Here is a 17,849-nt window from a genome sequence, read left to right as displayed (position 1 = left end):
GATCTGAAGGATTAATAAGAATTCACAAGAAGCGGAAGAGTCTTCCAGAAGAAAACACTAGCATGAGCAGAAGCTGTACTGTGAAGAATGGCATGGACAGGAACAGGAGGTCTGTTAGGGGGTTACTGCAGGAGGTCAGGTAAGAGGTGTGGACTACAGTGGGCATGTGGAAACAGAGAGAAGTAGATAACTGAGTGGATATGGGAGAGGGTAAGCTAGCACTTTCAAGGATGATGCCCAGATTTTTAGGTTAGGTAACTTAGTGGACAGCTGTACCATTCATTGACCAAGGCTAGTGGGAATATTGTGAATTCAGTTTTGGACATGCTAAGTTTGAGATTCCAGTGAAATATTCTAGGTGCAATATTAAAGAAACAGGTTGGCTTTCTCGGCAATAGGTCTGCATTAGAAGCCCATTCCTATGATTTTAATGTGAAACAATGAACTTAAACTTGTTTTTTCCTCATCATTTCACTCCACACTCCTTTGTGATCAAAGTAAATTGTAAACTTAGAGCTTTATGGATTATAAAGAGCTTTAAAATAATCAGTTATTACTCTTTTAATCCACCAGCCATCTGTCAGTTTGTCATACTGTGGCAGCTTGTGTGTTGCTGTGATGCTGGAAGCTATGCTACTGGTATTTCAAATAATACCAGTAGGGTCACCCATGGCAGACAAGCTTCAGTGGAGCTTCCAGAGTAAGACAGGCTAGGTAGAAAGGCCTAGAGATCTACATCCAAAAATAAGTCAGTGAAAACCTTACGGATCACAACACAACACTGTCCGACTTGCTTGCTCTGGACACATCATTAGGAGAGATCAATTGCTGGAGAAGGACATCATGCTCAGAGAAGTAAAGGGCCAAAAAGGATGAGGGAGACTCTTGGTGAGACGGACTGGCACAAAAGCCACAACGATGGACTCAAACATGCAGGCAATCATGAGGAGGAGGCAGGACCGGGCGACATTTCCTTCTGTTGTATATAAGGTCACTAATTAGTCAAAGTCAACTAGATGGTAGCTATCTAACTCTACCTACGCTTTTAACTGGCGAAGAATATAATATATCAGAAGTTTCATTCAGCAGAGGTTTATAAGATAGAATCATTGTATTTCATAATAATTTGCTTAAAAAGGTATTGATTATGCTTTCTTCCTAACAAATCCTACTTGCAGTATATTCTCAAGTATAAGATCTATCTACTAGAATACTATGTCAACAGCCAAGAATACACAGATTACCTCAAAGCGATCTGGGAGATGGGGAAGGCAGGAAACTTCAGCTCTATTTGCAATGCTTTGTTTCATGCAAGAGGAAAAGTATACATCTGAAGCAAACAAATCAGTGCTGATGTATGTTAGTTCTGCGTGGGAGGTATATGACTATTTATTGCATTATTCGGTGTTTTGGTATTTCCATTTTTTTTCTTATAAAAACCCTGAATCAGAAACCAAAAAAGTACATAAAAAGTAATTAATTCAGAAACAATTTCACTTGTCACATTTTTATTTTCTATTATACTTGCACTGCACACACAGGAACAGAATTTTTAATTTAACAAAGTTAATTGCTTTGGGTATTTAATCTCTGTGTAAAATTATTGACCCTTATTGAAAGTACCACTGTTGGTTACTGGAGGAATAACTGAAATTACAGAAGGCAATGACTTGGAGTGGGATTTTGCTGAAAGCAAGAACAAAGCTTTATTTATAGCTTTAAATTTATAGCTTTAGGCAGGAATAAATTATAGCTTCATACAAATGCTTACTAATAAATCAAAGAGGAAATTAAGGGCAGTAAATCTATGACCCAAATGCAGTCTAGCTTAATGGGACGCTTTCCAGAGATTTTCAAGGAGTGCCAGCAAATCCTTTTAGATTTGCAGCCATAAACAAAACGCTGTGTGGTGCTTAAACATCAAAACACAAGCCTACGTATTTATTCTTCTGAGGAAACTTTTGCTGCTTATATAAAGAAACATCGAGAGGCAAGGGGTGAAGGAACACCACAGACAGATCAAGGAAGCTGATAATTGTCTTAAAGATAAATATTTTAAAATCTATTATAGCTATCTCACTATTACTTTATTTAAATGACTAAAAGAGAGAAAACACGTCAAGTACGGTGTTTTGTTCCAACTAGGTCCCAACTAGTAAGAACCTTGTTTTGGGAAAAATTCTGATTTGTCACAGAATAATTTATACTTTGACATACCTTTACTAATTTAAGAAGATTAAGCATATAATCCATTCATATTCTTATCCACTTTGCACTGCTTCATTTAAACATTCTTTCACTCTTTTCCTTAATATCTTTCCATTTATTTGCTCTCTTAAGCAGGTGATAAACTATTTCTGTCACTGCTGTTTAATGACTATGTTAATCAGAAACTTGTCAGGGCACCTCCACATCTCATAAGGATAACTAACAGTTGTGTTCTACTTAATATCTATAGTGCTGTCTTCACTAAAGATGGTACCTGGCACCCACAGAACTAACTTCTAACAAAATGCAATCTCTGATTATTTTGGTTTAGGTAAGAGTTTAGGAAAGTAACTACACTGTGCTCTGCAAAGAATCAAAGTGCCAAGTGCCTTAAGCATTTGTCGTTAAAAAACTGCCATGCTATTCCTTCCCCTTGGATCAAGCCCAAACTGGAAAATGTTCATTATGATACAGAAATACCAACAAGGGTCCAGCCCATGTCATTTCCGGGGCAGGTCAAAACTGAATTACATACTGTTGTGGACTGAACTGTGTCCTACAAAAATATGTGTTGAAATCCGTATCAGTATAGGGTATGTCACACCTAACCACTTTCGAGATACAAAGAGAGCAGATTAGGCACAGAAGCAAGGAAGCAGGAATGGGCTAAAAAGATTTTTTGTCATGTGGAGATCTCCAAGGAATGCTGAGAAGAAGGCTAGAGAAGCTCAGACAAGGATTATCCCCTAGAAAACACAGGGAAAGAGCCCTCCCCTAAAGCTGGCACCCTGAATTCAAACTTCTAGCCCCCTAAACTATAAGAAAATAAATTTCTATTGGATAAAACCACACACTTATGGTGCTTCTGTTATAACAGTACTAGCAAACTAAGACACATATCTTTTCTTTAGGGGAAACAACATGGTGTACTGGAAAAAAAACGTGAACTAGAGGGTAAAAATAATTTGGATTTAACCTCTTAGTCTTATTGCACAACTTTAGGCAAGTTATTTAACATCTGTAAAATATGAGAAAGAATTCTGACTAGATACATGTAAGCGTGTATGTGAAAATAATATACATAAAGTACAGCAGATATTTACTAAATGTTAATTCTTCCCCATATAGTATCAGGTCGTAATGGGGTCTCTTTTGGCTCTACCTTTAAAATGCCACTCAGAGTTTTAATTCAAAAAGAACTATAGTACATTTTTCAAAGTGTTTTAGTCCGCCTCTAGTCACTTCTGTATCAATCATGCCTGATCACTGAGGGCCCTCTGATTTGGGCAATCACAGTCCATGAAGGTCGAAATTATTATCCCAGGTTCTACGAAGGACCCTTCCCAAAAGATCTAAAACTTCAGCCTACCTTATTTCTAAGAATCTCTAAAAGGGACTTCTAATCACCACTGATAACTCATTACATTAGTCTAAAATCTCTATAAACAAATTACTACCAATGTCTAAATATTGCAATAAAGTTCCTTTATGTGAACTTGTCTGTGAAAATGACAAATTACAGGCTTATTACACAATATTACCTGAAATACAAAAACTTAACTATATTCCTTCCATCAGGCTCTGCTCCAGGCAAACAAAATAATATCACTGTTTATCAAAGCATCTATGTATTAACTAACGAATGCCCACAGATTAATAGCAGGAAAAAAAATGAGCTCTGAGGATCTGTCGTATACATTTACTAGCTGTGGTACCCTGTGCTATTTTCAATAAATTCTTCGGTTAGCTAAAGAACATCACACATTCTTAAGGCACAGTGAACAAACCAGAAGAAAGAGAAGGTGAGAAGTGAGCTTCTTGGATCTGGTGGACACTTTAGACTATGTTGGCATCTCCTGCCTGGAGGGGAGATGAGAGGGTAGAGTGGGTTAGAAGCTGGCGAAATGGACACGAAAAGAGAGAGTGGAGGGAGGGAGCATGCTGTCTCATTAGATGGAGGGTAATTGGGAGTACGTAGCAAGGTGTATATAAGTTTTTGTGTGAAAGACTGATTTGATTTGTAAACTTTCATTTAAAGCACAATAAAAATTAAAAAAAAGAAAGAAAGAGAAGCAAAACCATCTCTAGAAAGAAAACCACCAAAGTGATAACACATACCTACTTAACCTCTCTGAGCTTCAGTTTCCACATCTGTAAAATGAGATAATAATAATGTCTATCTTATAGAGCTATTTGGAGCCCTCCTGATGAAATGGTTAAGAGCCTGGCTGCCAACCATAAAAGGTCCCCAGTTAGAATCCACCAGTTGCTCCTTAGAGACCCTATGCAGCAGTTCTACTCTGTCCTATAGGGTCGCTATCGGTCGGAATCAACTTGACAGCAGTGGGTTTGGTTTTTTGTTTTTAAATAGTTATTTAAAAGAATAAATTAAACTAGATAATGTGGATACCCGTGACTCGTCTATCAGTGGTCGTTCTGTGGTGGCTTCCATATTGCTATGATACTGGAACCTATGCCACCAGTATTTCAAATAACAGCAGGGTCACCCACGGTGGACAGGTCTTAGCAGAGCTTCCAGACTAAGACAGACTAGGAGGAAGGACCTGGCCATCTACTTCTAAAATTACTGGCTGGCAAAAACCTCATGAATAGCAGTGGAACATTGTCTGATATAGTGCTGGAAGATGAGCCCTCAGGTTAGAAGACACTCAAGATGCGACTGGGGAAGAGCTGGCTCCTCAAACAGAGTCAACCTTAATGACGTGGATGGAGTAAAGCTTTCGGAACCTTCCTTTGCTGATGTGGCATGACTCAAAATGAGAAGAAACAGTTGCAAACATCCATTAATATCCAGAATGTGGAATTTACAAGGTATGAACCCAGTCGTCAAAAATGAAACAACACTTTAAGATCAATGTCTTAGGCATTAGTGAGTTAAAATAGACTGATATTGGTGTCATATGGTCTACTTCGCCAGGAGTGACAAATTGAAGAGGAATGGTGTTGCATTCATGGTCAAAAAGAACATTTTGAGATCTATCCTGAAGTACAACGCTGTCAGTCAAAGGGTATATCCATATGCCTACAAGAAAGACCAGTTAATATATTATTCAAATTTACATACCAACTACTAAGGCCAAAAATGAAGAAACTGAAGATTTTTACGAACTTCTGCAGTCTGAAATTGATCAAACATGCAATCAAGATGCATTGATAATTACTGGTGATTGGAATACAAAAGTTGGGAACAAAGAAGAAGGATCAGGAGTTGGAAAACATAGCCTTGGTGATAGAAGTGGTGATGAAGATCGCATGATAGAATTTTGTTTAAGACCAATGACATATTAATTGGAAATACCTTTCTTCAAAAACAAACAGCAGCTATACACTTGGACCTTACCAGGTGGACTACACAGTGTCTTAATGACCTAGTGCTGCTATCACAGAAAAACCACAACTGGATGGCTTTAACAAAAAGAAACTTATTCTCTCTCAGTCCAGGAGGCTAGAAGTATGAATTCAGGGTGCCATCTCCAAAGGAAGGCTTTCTCTCTCTGTTGGCTCTGGGGAAAGATCCTTGTCTTCAATCTTCCCCAGTCTAGGAGCTTCTCAGCACAGGGACCCAGGGTCCAAAGGATATGCTATTCTTCCAGCTCTTGTTTCTTAGTGGTATGAAGTTCCCATGTCTCTCTGCTTGCTTCTCTTTTGTATCTCAAAAGAGACTGATTTAAGACACAACCTAATCTTGCAGATTGAGTCCCACCTCATTAACATCACAGAGGTAGGATTTATAACACATAGGAAAATCACATCAGATGACAAAATGGTGGACAATCAAACAATACTGGGAATCATGGCCTATCCAAGTTGACAGTTATTTTGGGGGGACACGATTTAATCCGTGACACACAGGAATCAAATCGACTCCATCTGTGGAAAGGGACGACAGAGAAGCTCACTATCATCAGTCAGAACAGGGTCAGGGGCTGACTGCAGAACAGATCATGAATTGAGCACATGCAAGCTCAAGCTGAAGCTAAAAAAAATTGAAACAAGCCTACGAGAGCCAAAGTACGACCTTGAGTATATCCCACCTGAATTTAGAGACCAATTCAAGAATAGATTTTACACATTGAACACTAATGATAGAAGACCAGACGAGTTGTGGGATGACCTCAAGGACATCATACATGAAGAAAGCAAAAGGTCATTAAAAAGACAGGAAAGAAAGAAAAGACCAAAATGGATGTCAGAAGAGACTCTGTAACTTGCTCTTGAACATAGAGTAGATAAAGACAATGGGAGAAACGATGACGGAAAAGATCTGAGCAAGAGATTTCAAAGGGCTGCTTGAGAAGACAAAAGTAAAATATTATAATGAAATGTGCAAAGACTTACAGTCAGAAAACCAAAAGGGAAGAACACATTCCCCATTTCTCAAGCTGAAAGAACTGGAAAAAAAAAAAAATTCAAGCCTCAAGTTGCGATTTTTAAGGTTTCTAAGGGCAAAATATTGAACAACGCAGGAAACAGCAAAAGAAGATGGAAGAAACAGTGTCACTCACCAAAAACAACTGGTTGATGTTCAACCATTTCAGGAGGTAGCATATGATCAAGAACCAACGGTACTGACGAAGAAGTCCAAGCTGCACTGAAGGCACTGGTAAAAAACAAGGCTCCAGGAATTGACAGAATGCCAATTGAGATGTTTCAACAAACAGATGCAGCTCATGAAGCATGCACTCATCTATGCCAAGAAATTTGGAAGATAGTTACCTGGCCAACCAACTGAAGAGATCTCCATTTGTGCCCATCCCAAAGAAAGGTGATCCAACAGAATGCAGAAATTATTGAACAGTATTATTAACATCACACATGCAAATTTTGCTGAAGATAATTAAAAAACAGTTGCAACAGTACATCGACAGGGAACTGCCAGAAATTCAAGCTGGATTCAGGAGAGGATGTGGGATGAGCAATATCACTGCTGATATTGGATGGATCTTGGCTAACACTAAAGAATACCAGAAAGATGTTACCTGTGTTTTACTGACAATGCAAAGGCATTCGAATGTGTGGATCATAACAAATTATGGATGATTTTGCGAAGAATGGGAATTCCAGAACATTTAATTTTGCTCATGTGGAATTCTTACATAGACTAAGGGGCAGTCATTTGAACAGAACAAGGGGATACTGCGTGGTTTAAAATCAGGAAAGGTGTGCAACAGGGAGGTATCCTTTCATCACACTCAATCTGTATGCTGAGTAAATAATCCAAGAAACTGGACTATATGAAGAAGAATGGGGCATCAGGATTAGAGGAAGACTCATTAACAACCTGCGATATGCAGATGATAAAACACCGTTTTCTGAAAGTAGAGAGGACTTGAAGCACTTACTGATAAAGATCAAAGACTACAGCCTTCAGTATGGACTACATCTCAACATAAAGAAAAAAAAAAAATCCTCACAACTGGACCAATAAGCAACACCATGATAAACAGAGGAAATACTAAAGTTGTCAAAGATTTCATTTTACTTGGATTCACAATCAATGCCCATGAAGCAGCAGTCAAGAAATGAAACAACTCTTTGAGGAAGAGTAAGACAATACACAGTACTGGGGAATCAGCAAAACTTGACCACGACAAGGTCATGGAAGCTCCATAGACACATCCAAACTCCCCGAGGGACCGAGTTACTGGGCTGAGGGGACCATGATCTCAGGAAACATCTAGCTCAATTGGCATAACGTAGTTTATAAAGAAAATGGTCTACATTTTACTTTGATGAGTAGTGTCCGGGTTATTAAAAGCTTGTGAGTAGACTTCACTGGTCTCACCCCATCTGCAGCAAGGGAGAATGAAGACAACCAAAGACACAAGGCAAAGATCAGTCCAAAGGACTAATGGACCACAACTACCACAGCCTCCACCAGACTGAGTTCAGCACAACTAGATGATGCTTGGCTACCACCACTCACTGCTCTAATAGGGATCATAATAGAGGGTCCCCAAAAGAGCTGGAAAAAAATACAGAGTAAGATTCTAACTCACAAAAAAAGACCAGACTTACTGGCCCGACAGACATTGGAGAAACCCCGAGAGTATGGCTCCTGGACACCCTTTTAGCTCAGTAATGAAGTCACTCCCAAGGTTCGCCCTTCAGCCAAAGTTTAGACAGGCCTATAAAACAAAACGAGATTAAAGGGGCACATTAGCCCAGGGGCAAGGACTAGAGGGCAGGAGGAGACAGAAAAGCTGGTAATAGGAAGCCCACGGTCGAGAAGGGGAGAGTGTTGACATATTATGGTGTTGGTAACCAATGTCACCAAAAAACATGTGTACTAACTATTTAATGAGAAGATAGTTTGTTCTGTAAAACTTCACTTAAAGTACAATAAAATAAATAAAAGAGAACTCAAACAACATACTGAACTGGGCAAATCTGCTACGAAAGATCTCTTTAAAGTGTTACAAAGCAAAGATGTCACTTTGAGGACTAAGGTGGGCCTGACTCAAGCCATAGTATTTTCAGTCACCTCATATGCATGCGAAAGCTGGACAAGGAATAAGGAAGACTGAAGGATAACTGATGCTTTTGAATTATGGTGTTGGCAAAGAATATTGAATATACCGTGGACTGCCAGAAGAATGAATAAAGCTATCTTGGAAGAAGTACAACCAGAATGATTCTTAGAAGTGAGGATGGCAAGACTTCATCTCACTTACTTGGACGTGTTATCGGGAGGGACCAGTCCCTGGAAAAGAATATCACGCCTGGTAAAGAAGAAAGTGATAAAAAAAAAAAAAAAAAAAAAAAGAGGAAAACCCTCAATAAGATGGATTAACACAATGGCTACGATAATGGGCAACACTGTGAGGATGGACCAGAACTGGGCGATGTTTCATTCTATCGTACATGAAGTTGCTAGGAGTTGGAAGCAACCTGACAGCACCTAACAACAACAACAATGTGGACACTCAAAATATACTCAATATCATAGTATTAATAAAATAAAGGGAATGCTAAAGACAGAAAGGAGAGGAAATGAAAAACATACCATGTTCACTGCATCTTGATCAAAGGGATTCCATTCTATATTCTGAGGATAGTGAGCCAGAACTTTGGATTTGAATGTTCTTCTCAGAGGACTCTGGTCAAAATTTTCACCTATAACAAATAATAATTTGTTAATATCTAGAACTTTTTCAAAGACATATCATAGTTTCATTTTTATTTTATAGATATCTTAACTAATAATGTTGAAATCTGACTCCATTTCTACCTCTAACAGTCTGAGTTTTAAAATTCCCAATGGACAAGTGAAAAAGATCCATTAACAAGAGAACTGCATTTAAAACCTCAGAATCTGAATTTTAAAATCCTGGCTAGACATCTGATAATAAAAATCAAGATATGCTAAAATAATCCTTGCTGTAACCTAATTATTGTCCTCATTTCAATATGAAGTGATTTAAAAAAAAAAACTGCTTGGAAATATTTAATTCATCTTGAAATACCTTAAATTAAGCTCATACTTCTTATGATCCTGAATTTTTATACACAGATAGACCTGATGCTGCAGTGCTAAAAGGAAGCAATTTTACTTGAGTTTTTACAAAGATCTCTGATAATTATGGTTGCATCTCCAGTCTCTTACAAGTAACATAATTAAGAGGGTTAGAAGCATCACTGCTGAGCTGCCTGGTCAAGTAAACAGAACACAATAAACACACACTAACTTTTGAAAAGAAACGAGCTATTTAAGCCAAATTTGCCATCTGTCAAAATTTCAGAAAGACAAAAGTAGGCTATACTTTGATAGAAGCCCTGGTGGCATAATGGTTTAAGAGCCCTGGTGGCATAGCGGTTAAGTGTCTGGCTGTTAACCAAAGGGTGGGCAGTTCAAATCCACCAGCCACAGTTCTATTCTGTCCTATAGGGTCACTACGACTCAGAACCGACTCTGCGGCACCTAACAACACAACTAACTACAATACTTTGGTTATTTTATATATACAAATTCAGTAGCAGCTCTCAGCTCAGTTCTCCATCTACTTGACTTAATTTATTCCCATTTGCACTATTATTCCCAAGTACCTTAGTTTTATAAAATATTTAACATGGATGGATCTTAAACTCCTAATGTCACAAAGTTGAGATTCACGAATTAGAAAACCTTAGAGCAATTTCATTCTGTCTCCTGTGTTTTCTTCTACTTTTAAAATTCTAGTTAGGTGCAAAATACTAGCAGTTACACGGAAAGGATAACTGTCATTAAGGAGTATTCGTACAACTAAAAATATCATAAAACAATATGATTTATCAGTCACACTTTGACATCTAGTTAAGACTCAGTTTTCCATTTTGGATAAAAATATGAAAACACAGATATTAAAACACTTTTGAGTGCAAAACCTAACATCACAGAAGGAGAGAAAAATTTTCACACTCTAAAATCTTGCTGGAGACTGCAAAAAAAAGTCACAGGAGCTTTTTCAAATAAGGACACATAATTTAAACATATGTGCGGAGACAACTATTGTCAACCCTTGGTAGATCATTTTCCTTTGGACTCCTTGTTTAGGCAAGTATTTCATCTCTACATCCTTCTACCATTTTATAAGATGGAATCAACAGCCTTCACCTCTAAAAGAGAAATGCCAAAGGAGTCCTTAAAGAAAGTTTATCAATTTTTGCAATATGCTCCTACATAAACATCAGAAAGTCAGTGGAGAAACTGTCTATCAGAGTCAATATGGCTGAAGAACACTGAATCAGGGCTCGGAACTGTTGATTTCAGAAAGGGTAAAGGATGTCGACAAGCTAATACTACTAGATTTTCATGTAAACACTAACAATTTTTAGATTATTTACTTCTTGATTTAAAAAAAAAAGTGACTCCTTACTTCAGGTCAGAAAGGAAATTAAAAAAAATATATATATTTTCCTGGTTCTGGAGTTCTATGCTGTTGAGTGTCCTATTTATAAAGCAACAGGATGTCCACAGATAATACACAGCCATCAAGAAACCCTCTCCTTCGCCCACCCACAAACACCAGAAAATGCCTGTTTTTATCATGCATAAGCATAAATAAAAGAGAAACATTACAGGAGCAGGAAAAACAGCACAAGACCCAGGACATGAATGCTTGCATCACTTACCTTTTAAGGAATTCCTGCCTGCATATGGTTTAAATAGTAACATTACCTTCATTCATAAATCAAATTATTAATGGGACAGGAGATAAATCAGAAAAGGCATGACAGTGCCATTTTTAATACAATTGTTCTGTTAACTAAATACCACACCCTTCTGAGGCACAATGAATCAATCAGAAGAAAGAGTAGGAAAACCATCTCCAGAGAAAGAATTTCACCAGAACAAAATAAAACCAAACCCATCAAAGTGATAAGACAAATCTAACAAAACAGCACCACCACCACCACCACCACCACTTTATATCAGACTGCCATAAAAGAGGAGCAATAGAAAAGATCACTGCTATATAGACACATAGCTGTCTTGGCAAATACTACCTTCAAGGATATTAGGGAAAGAATCAATTATTCAGACATTCTGATGTTACTATTTAAAAAAACAAAAACATTCTTGGCAAATATTACCTTCAAGGAAATTAGGAAAAGAATCAATTATTCAGACATTCTGATGTTACTATTTAAAAAAACAAAAACATTCTTGGCAAATATTACCTTCAAGGAAATTAGGAAAAGAATCAATTATTCAGAAATTCTGATGTTACTGTTTAGGATTTAAAAATGAGTAGATGCAATTATTCCTACTACTACCAACCATGGGAAAGAATCTTAGAGATGCCTTTTGGGGACAAAAGAAGGGGAAACAATCTACTCTTCTTATTTCCAATTCATGCTTTATTAACCACTAACTTGGAATTTACTGCTAAGACTTTTGTTGTTAGCTGATGTCGAGCTGCCCCCAACTCATGGCAAGCCCATGCACGGCAGGGTCAGCTATTATGATTCACAGGGTTTTTTTTCCCCCTGTAGAGTTTTCACTGGCTGATTTTCAGAAGTAGATTGTCAGGCCTTTCTTTCTAGTCTGTCCGAGTCTGGAAGCTCCATGAAACCTGTTCAGCATCACAGCAACACGCAAGCCACCACTGACTTACAGGTGGTAGCTCTGCACTGAGGTACACTGGCCAAGATTGGAACCCGGGTCTCCCTCATAGAAGGTGAGAATTCTACCACTGAAACACCACTGCCCTCACTGCTAAGACTAACTAGAAAAAAAAATTTTTTTTTAGTTAGTCTAAGCAGGAGAAATGACTAGGTGTAGGAATTTGGATTCCCAGGAAATGGAAATTACACTTAAGAGCTTTTTAATTAAGTTAAAATTCATCTTTTAAACATCAGCTTGAACGAAAATAATTTGTGCAAATATTAATATCCCCTGTTAAAACTACATATAAGGGCTTAATCCCAAGTAATATACCAAGTAACCTAGCCCTAGATTTAAGCTACAATGAAATCTTTCTTCCTGGGAAAGTAAGACATATCTGCCAAGAGAGCTTAAAAACTAGGCAATTCTATTTTCAAGGCTTGAAGCAACTGAGGTCTTTATAAAAATAAAGATGAGATCAAAGAATTGAAATACAAAATAATACCTGTAGGTTTGTCCAAGCAAAACTGAATAAAGAAATATTCACAATGGGCTTGGGGTGAATTAAAATAATGATTTCTAACACCTCTTTTTTTTTTTTACCTGAAGTCGCATTTGCAGCATCTTGGCTCTTGCCATGACGATCTGCTTCTAGCCATTGGTACAAAACTACATAATGTAACAGAAACAAAAAAGCTTTATGAACAAAGAAATAAAAAGAAACAAAAAAGCAAAAATAACTTTGGAGAATGGAAAATGAGGATAAAAAATTAAACAAAAGCAATCAAAGGTGAGACATTAACACCAATGGAATGCACCTTATAAGCTATTAGTAATAAGAAAGCAAAGAAAACAGGTAATTTTTACATTAATGTAATAAAGTGAAATGCTATTTAAACATTTGTAACAGTTGTTTGTACAGGAAAAAGCACATATATCATTCTTAAAAAAAATTTTTTTTCTTCAACGCTAATTTTAAGAGAAATAGAAGGAACAAGCTAATGTTTCTATAGTCTGATATAATAAACTATGATAGTGACTAAATTGCCAACTTTAAAAATGATATCGCAACCACTGCACACCTATTAGAACGGCTGAAATCCAAAAAAAACGACTATACCAAATGCTGGCAAGGCTGTGGAACAACAGGAACTCTCATTCACTGTTGGCAGGGAATACAAAATGATACAGCCACATTTAAAGACAGATGGGCAGACAATGCTAAACATAGTCGTATCATATGACTCAGCTATCACACTCCAAGGTATTAATTCACTGATCTGACAACTTATGTCTGTCTACACAAAAACCTTCACATGAATGTTTATAACAGCTATATCTATAATCGCCCAAAACTGGAAGCACCCAAGATGTCCTTCAATAGGTGGAAGGATGAACAAACTAGTACATCCATACAATGGAATATTATTCACCAATAACAAGAAATGAACTATCAAGTCATGATGTGATATGGAGAAACTGAAATGCATATTGCTAAATGAAAGAAACCAGTCCAAAAACACTCCACACTGTAAGATTTCAATTACATGACACTCTGAAAAAGGTGAAATTATAGGAATGGTAAAAAGATCAGTGGTTGCCAAGGGTTTGCGGGGGAAGGACGGGAGATGAACAGATCAGGCGCAAGTGATTTTTACGGCAGTGAAACTATTTAGCATGATATTGTAATGGTGGATAAGTGACATTATGCGCTTTTAAAACCTACAGAACTTTAGGTCACAAAGAATAAACCTTAATGTATACAGATTAAAAAAAAATTATTTACAGGCTGAAGATGGGTGGGCGGATGAGACTCTGAGGAAGGAACACAGACTGTAATAAGAAAACCTAACTGTAGTAGGAATGCATGAAACAACATCAATGAAGTGGTTGGGGGGAAAGATGCTAAGATAAAAAACTTTGGAAATGAAGACTGTCTGTAAGACTATAGGCAGAAGAAATTCCATGTAAGTACCGTATATAGATGGTAAAGTTGTTTCCCAAAGGGTGGGATTCTGTTGTTACAGATGGGAAGTAACAATTGTGATACTGCTATACATGTATATTGGAATTGGACAATTAAGTAAATGGACAGTGGATGGTGGGAGCCAGGTTTCTCACTGTTAAAGAGTGAGAAGTTAACAGATGAGAGCGAGAGGAGAAGGACAGAATGATCCATGCAGTAATGGGTTACAGCTCGCCATCGGTAAGAACTCATGTTTAGCTTAATAAAGTTAGAGGGTTACATATAAAAAATTTTGAATAGAGTTGGTTCTGACTCATAGGGACCCTACGTACAACAGAACAAAACACTGCACAGTCTTGCGCCATCCTCACAATCATTGCTATGTTTGAGCCCATTGTTGAAGCCACTGTGTCAATCATCTTGTTGAGGGTGTTTCTCTTTTTTGCTTACTCTCTACTTAACTAAGCACTATGTCCTTCTTCAGGGACTGGTCCCTCCTGATAACATGTCCAAAGTACTTGAGACAAAATCTCACCATCCTCGCTTCTAAGGAATGCTCTGGTTGTACTACTTCCAAGACAAATTTGTTTGGTATATTCAGTATTCTTCACCAACATCATAATTCAAAGGCATCAACTCCTCTTCAGTCTTTCTTATGCACTGTTCAATTTTTGCATGCATATGAGGTGACTGAAAATACCATGGTTTGCGTCAGGTGCACCTTAATCCTCAAAGTGACATCTTGAACGATGCAACACATCATTTCATTTCTTGACTGTTGCTTCCATGGGTGTTGATTGTGGAAGCAAGTAAAACTAAATCCTTGACAACTCCAATATTTTCTCAATTTATCATGATGTTACTTACTAATCTAGTTTTGAGGATTTTTTTCCTTTATGTTGAGTGAGGTGCAAACCATACTGAAGGCTGTAGCCTTTGGTCTTTGGTGTTCATCAGCAAGTACTTCAGGCCTCCTTTGTTTTCAGCAAGCAAGGTTATATCATCTATATATGGAAGGCTGTTAATGAGTTTTCCTTCAATCCTGATGCCAAAACTTCTTCATATAGTCCGGGTTCTCTCGGATTATTTGCTTAGCATATAGGCTGAATAAGTATGGTGAAACCACACAGTATCCCCTTCCTCCATTCAAACAACTGCCTACTGGTCTATGTACAGGTTCCTTGTTAGCACAATTAAGTGTTCTTAAATTCCTATTCTCTGCAACATTATTCATAATTTGTTACGATCCACACAGTTGAATGCATTTGCACAGCCAATAAAACACAGATAAACATCTTTCTGGTATTCTCTGCTTTCAACCCAAACTGATCTGACATCATCAATGATATCCTTGGTTCCACATCATCTTCTGAATCTGTCTTGAATTTCTGGCAGTTCCCTGTTTATGTACTGCTGCAACCATTTTTTTGATTATCTTCAACAAAATTTTACTTGCATGTGATAGTAATAATGTTGTTCAATAATTTTCATATTCTGTTGGATTACCTTTCTTTGGGATGGGCACAAATAGTGATCTCTCCCAGTTGGCTGGCCAGGTAGCTGTCTTCCAAATTTCTTGGCATAGACAAGTGAGCACTTCCAGGGTTGCATCTGTTTGTTGGAATATCTCAAATGGTATCCCATCAATTCCTGGAGTCTTGTTTTTCACCAATGCCTTCAGTACAGCTTGGACTTCTTCCTTCAATACCACCAGTTCTTGAGCATATGCTACCCCCTCAAATGGTTGAACATCGACCAATTCTTTTTGGTACAGGTGACTCTCTGTGTTTCTTCCATCTTCTTTTGATGCTTCCTGTGTCGTTCAATATTTTGCCCATAGAATCCTTCAATATTACAACACTAGGCTTGAATTTTTTCTTCAGTTCTTTCAGTCTGAGAAATGCCAAGCATATTCTTCCTTTTTGGTTTTCTAACTCTAGGTCTTTGCACATTTCATTATAACACTTTGTCTTCTCAAGCTGTCCTTTGAAATCTTCTGTTCAGCTCTTTTACTTCATCATTTCTCTCACTCTCTTTAAGCTACTCTACTTTCAAGAGCAAGTTTCAGAGCTTCTTCTGATATCCATTTTGGTCTTTTCTTTCTTTCCTGTCTATTTAATGACCTTTTGCTTTCTTCATGTATGATGTCCTTGAGGTCATCCCACAACTCATCTTGTCTTTGGTCTTAAATATTCAATGTGTCAAATCTATTCTTGAGATGGTCTCTAAATTCTAGTGGAATATACTCAAGGTCATATGTTGTCTCTCATGGACTTACTCTAATTTTCTTCAGCTTCAACTTGTACGTGAACAACTTATGGCCTGTTCCGCAGTCAGTCCCTGGCCTTGTACCGCCCGATGATACTGAGCTTCTCCATTGTCTCTTTCCACAGATGGAGTTGATCTGATTCCTGTGTACTCCATCTGGCAAGGTCCACATGTATAGTCACCACTTACGTTGTTGAAAAAAGGTATTTGCAATGAAGAAGTCATTGGTCTTGCAAAATTCTATCATGAGATCTCTGGCATTATTTTTATCACCAAGGCCATATTTTCCAACCACTGATCCTTCGTTTCCAACTTCTGCATTCCAGTCAGCAATAATTACCAACGCATCTTTATTGCATGTCTGATCAATTTCAGACTGCAGAAGTTGGTAAAAATCTTCAGTTTCTTTATCTTTGACATTAGTGGCTAACTGGCACATAAATTTGAATAACAGCCGTATTAACTGGACTTACTTGAAGGCATATGGATATTATCCTATCACTGATAGCACTGTACTTCAGGATAGATCTTGAAACGTTCTTTTTGAGGATTGCAAAGATGAATGTAACACCATTCTTCTGCAATCTGTCATTCCTGGCATAGGAGACCATATGATTGTCTGATTCAAAACGTCCAGTACCAGTCCATTTCAGCTCACTAATGCCTAGGATATCCTTATGTATTCCATTTCATTTCTGACAACTTCCAATTTTCCTAGATGCATACTTTGTACGTTCCACGTTCCAATTATTAATGGATGTTTGCAGCTGTTTCTTCTCATTTTGAGTCGTGCCACATCAGTAAATGAAGGTTCCAAAAGTTTTACTCCATCCATGTCATTAAGGTCGACTCTACTCTGAGGAGGCAGCTGCTCCCCAGTCGTATTTTGAGTGCCTTCCAATCTGAGGGGCTCATCTTCTGGTACTCTATCAGAAAATGTTCCATTGTTACTCATAAGGTTTTCACTGGCCAATTATTTCAGAAGTAGATTGCCAGGTCCTTATTCCTAATCTGTGTTAGTCTGGAATCTCCACTGAAACCTGTCTACCAAGGGTCACCCTGATGGTATATGAAATACCAATAGCATAGCTTCCAGCATCACAGCAACATGCAGCTACCACAGTACAACAAACTGACAGATGAGTGGTGGTGAGTTAGTATACACACATATATTTCTTTTTTTGTCAACTGTGACAGTCAGAAGCAATAACACCCCAGCAGCAATGAGCACACCCAGTGCCCAGATCTTGGTTTCTTCAATAAAAGGAACTATGACTCCTTGGAAAAATAGTTGATTCT

The 17,849-nt window shown here is 37.8% G+C and overlaps 1 protein-coding gene across 5 annotated transcripts in view; it reads right to left on the bottom strand.

Moving 5' to 3' along the window:
* Positions 1 to 17,849, bottom strand: part of DENND5B (DENN domain containing 5B) — a 210,928-nt gene that overhangs the window by 118,825 nt on the left and 74,254 nt on the right. For 4 of the 5 annotated variants that reach the window (XM_064284429.1, XM_064284427.1, XM_064284431.1 and 1 more), the window contains exons 2-3: positions 12,920 to 12,985; positions 9,236 to 9,345 (exon numbers count right to left, since the gene is read on the bottom strand). In XM_064284429.1, the coding sequence (XP_064140499.1) occupies positions 9,236 to 9,345; positions 12,920 to 12,985 (176 nt within the window). The remainder of the gene's footprint in view (positions 1 to 9,235; positions 9,346 to 12,919; positions 12,986 to 17,849) is intronic. The other variant, XM_064284428.1, reaches the window with a different exon arrangement.

The sequence above is a fragment of the Loxodonta africana genome, chromosome 4 (assembly GCF_030014295.1).
Source record: "Loxodonta africana isolate mLoxAfr1 chromosome 4, mLoxAfr1.hap2, whole genome shotgun sequence".
Classification (NCBI taxonomy): domain Eukaryota; kingdom Metazoa; phylum Chordata; class Mammalia; order Proboscidea; family Elephantidae; genus Loxodonta; species Loxodonta africana.
This window is presented reverse-complemented; position numbering and strand designations above follow the sequence as displayed.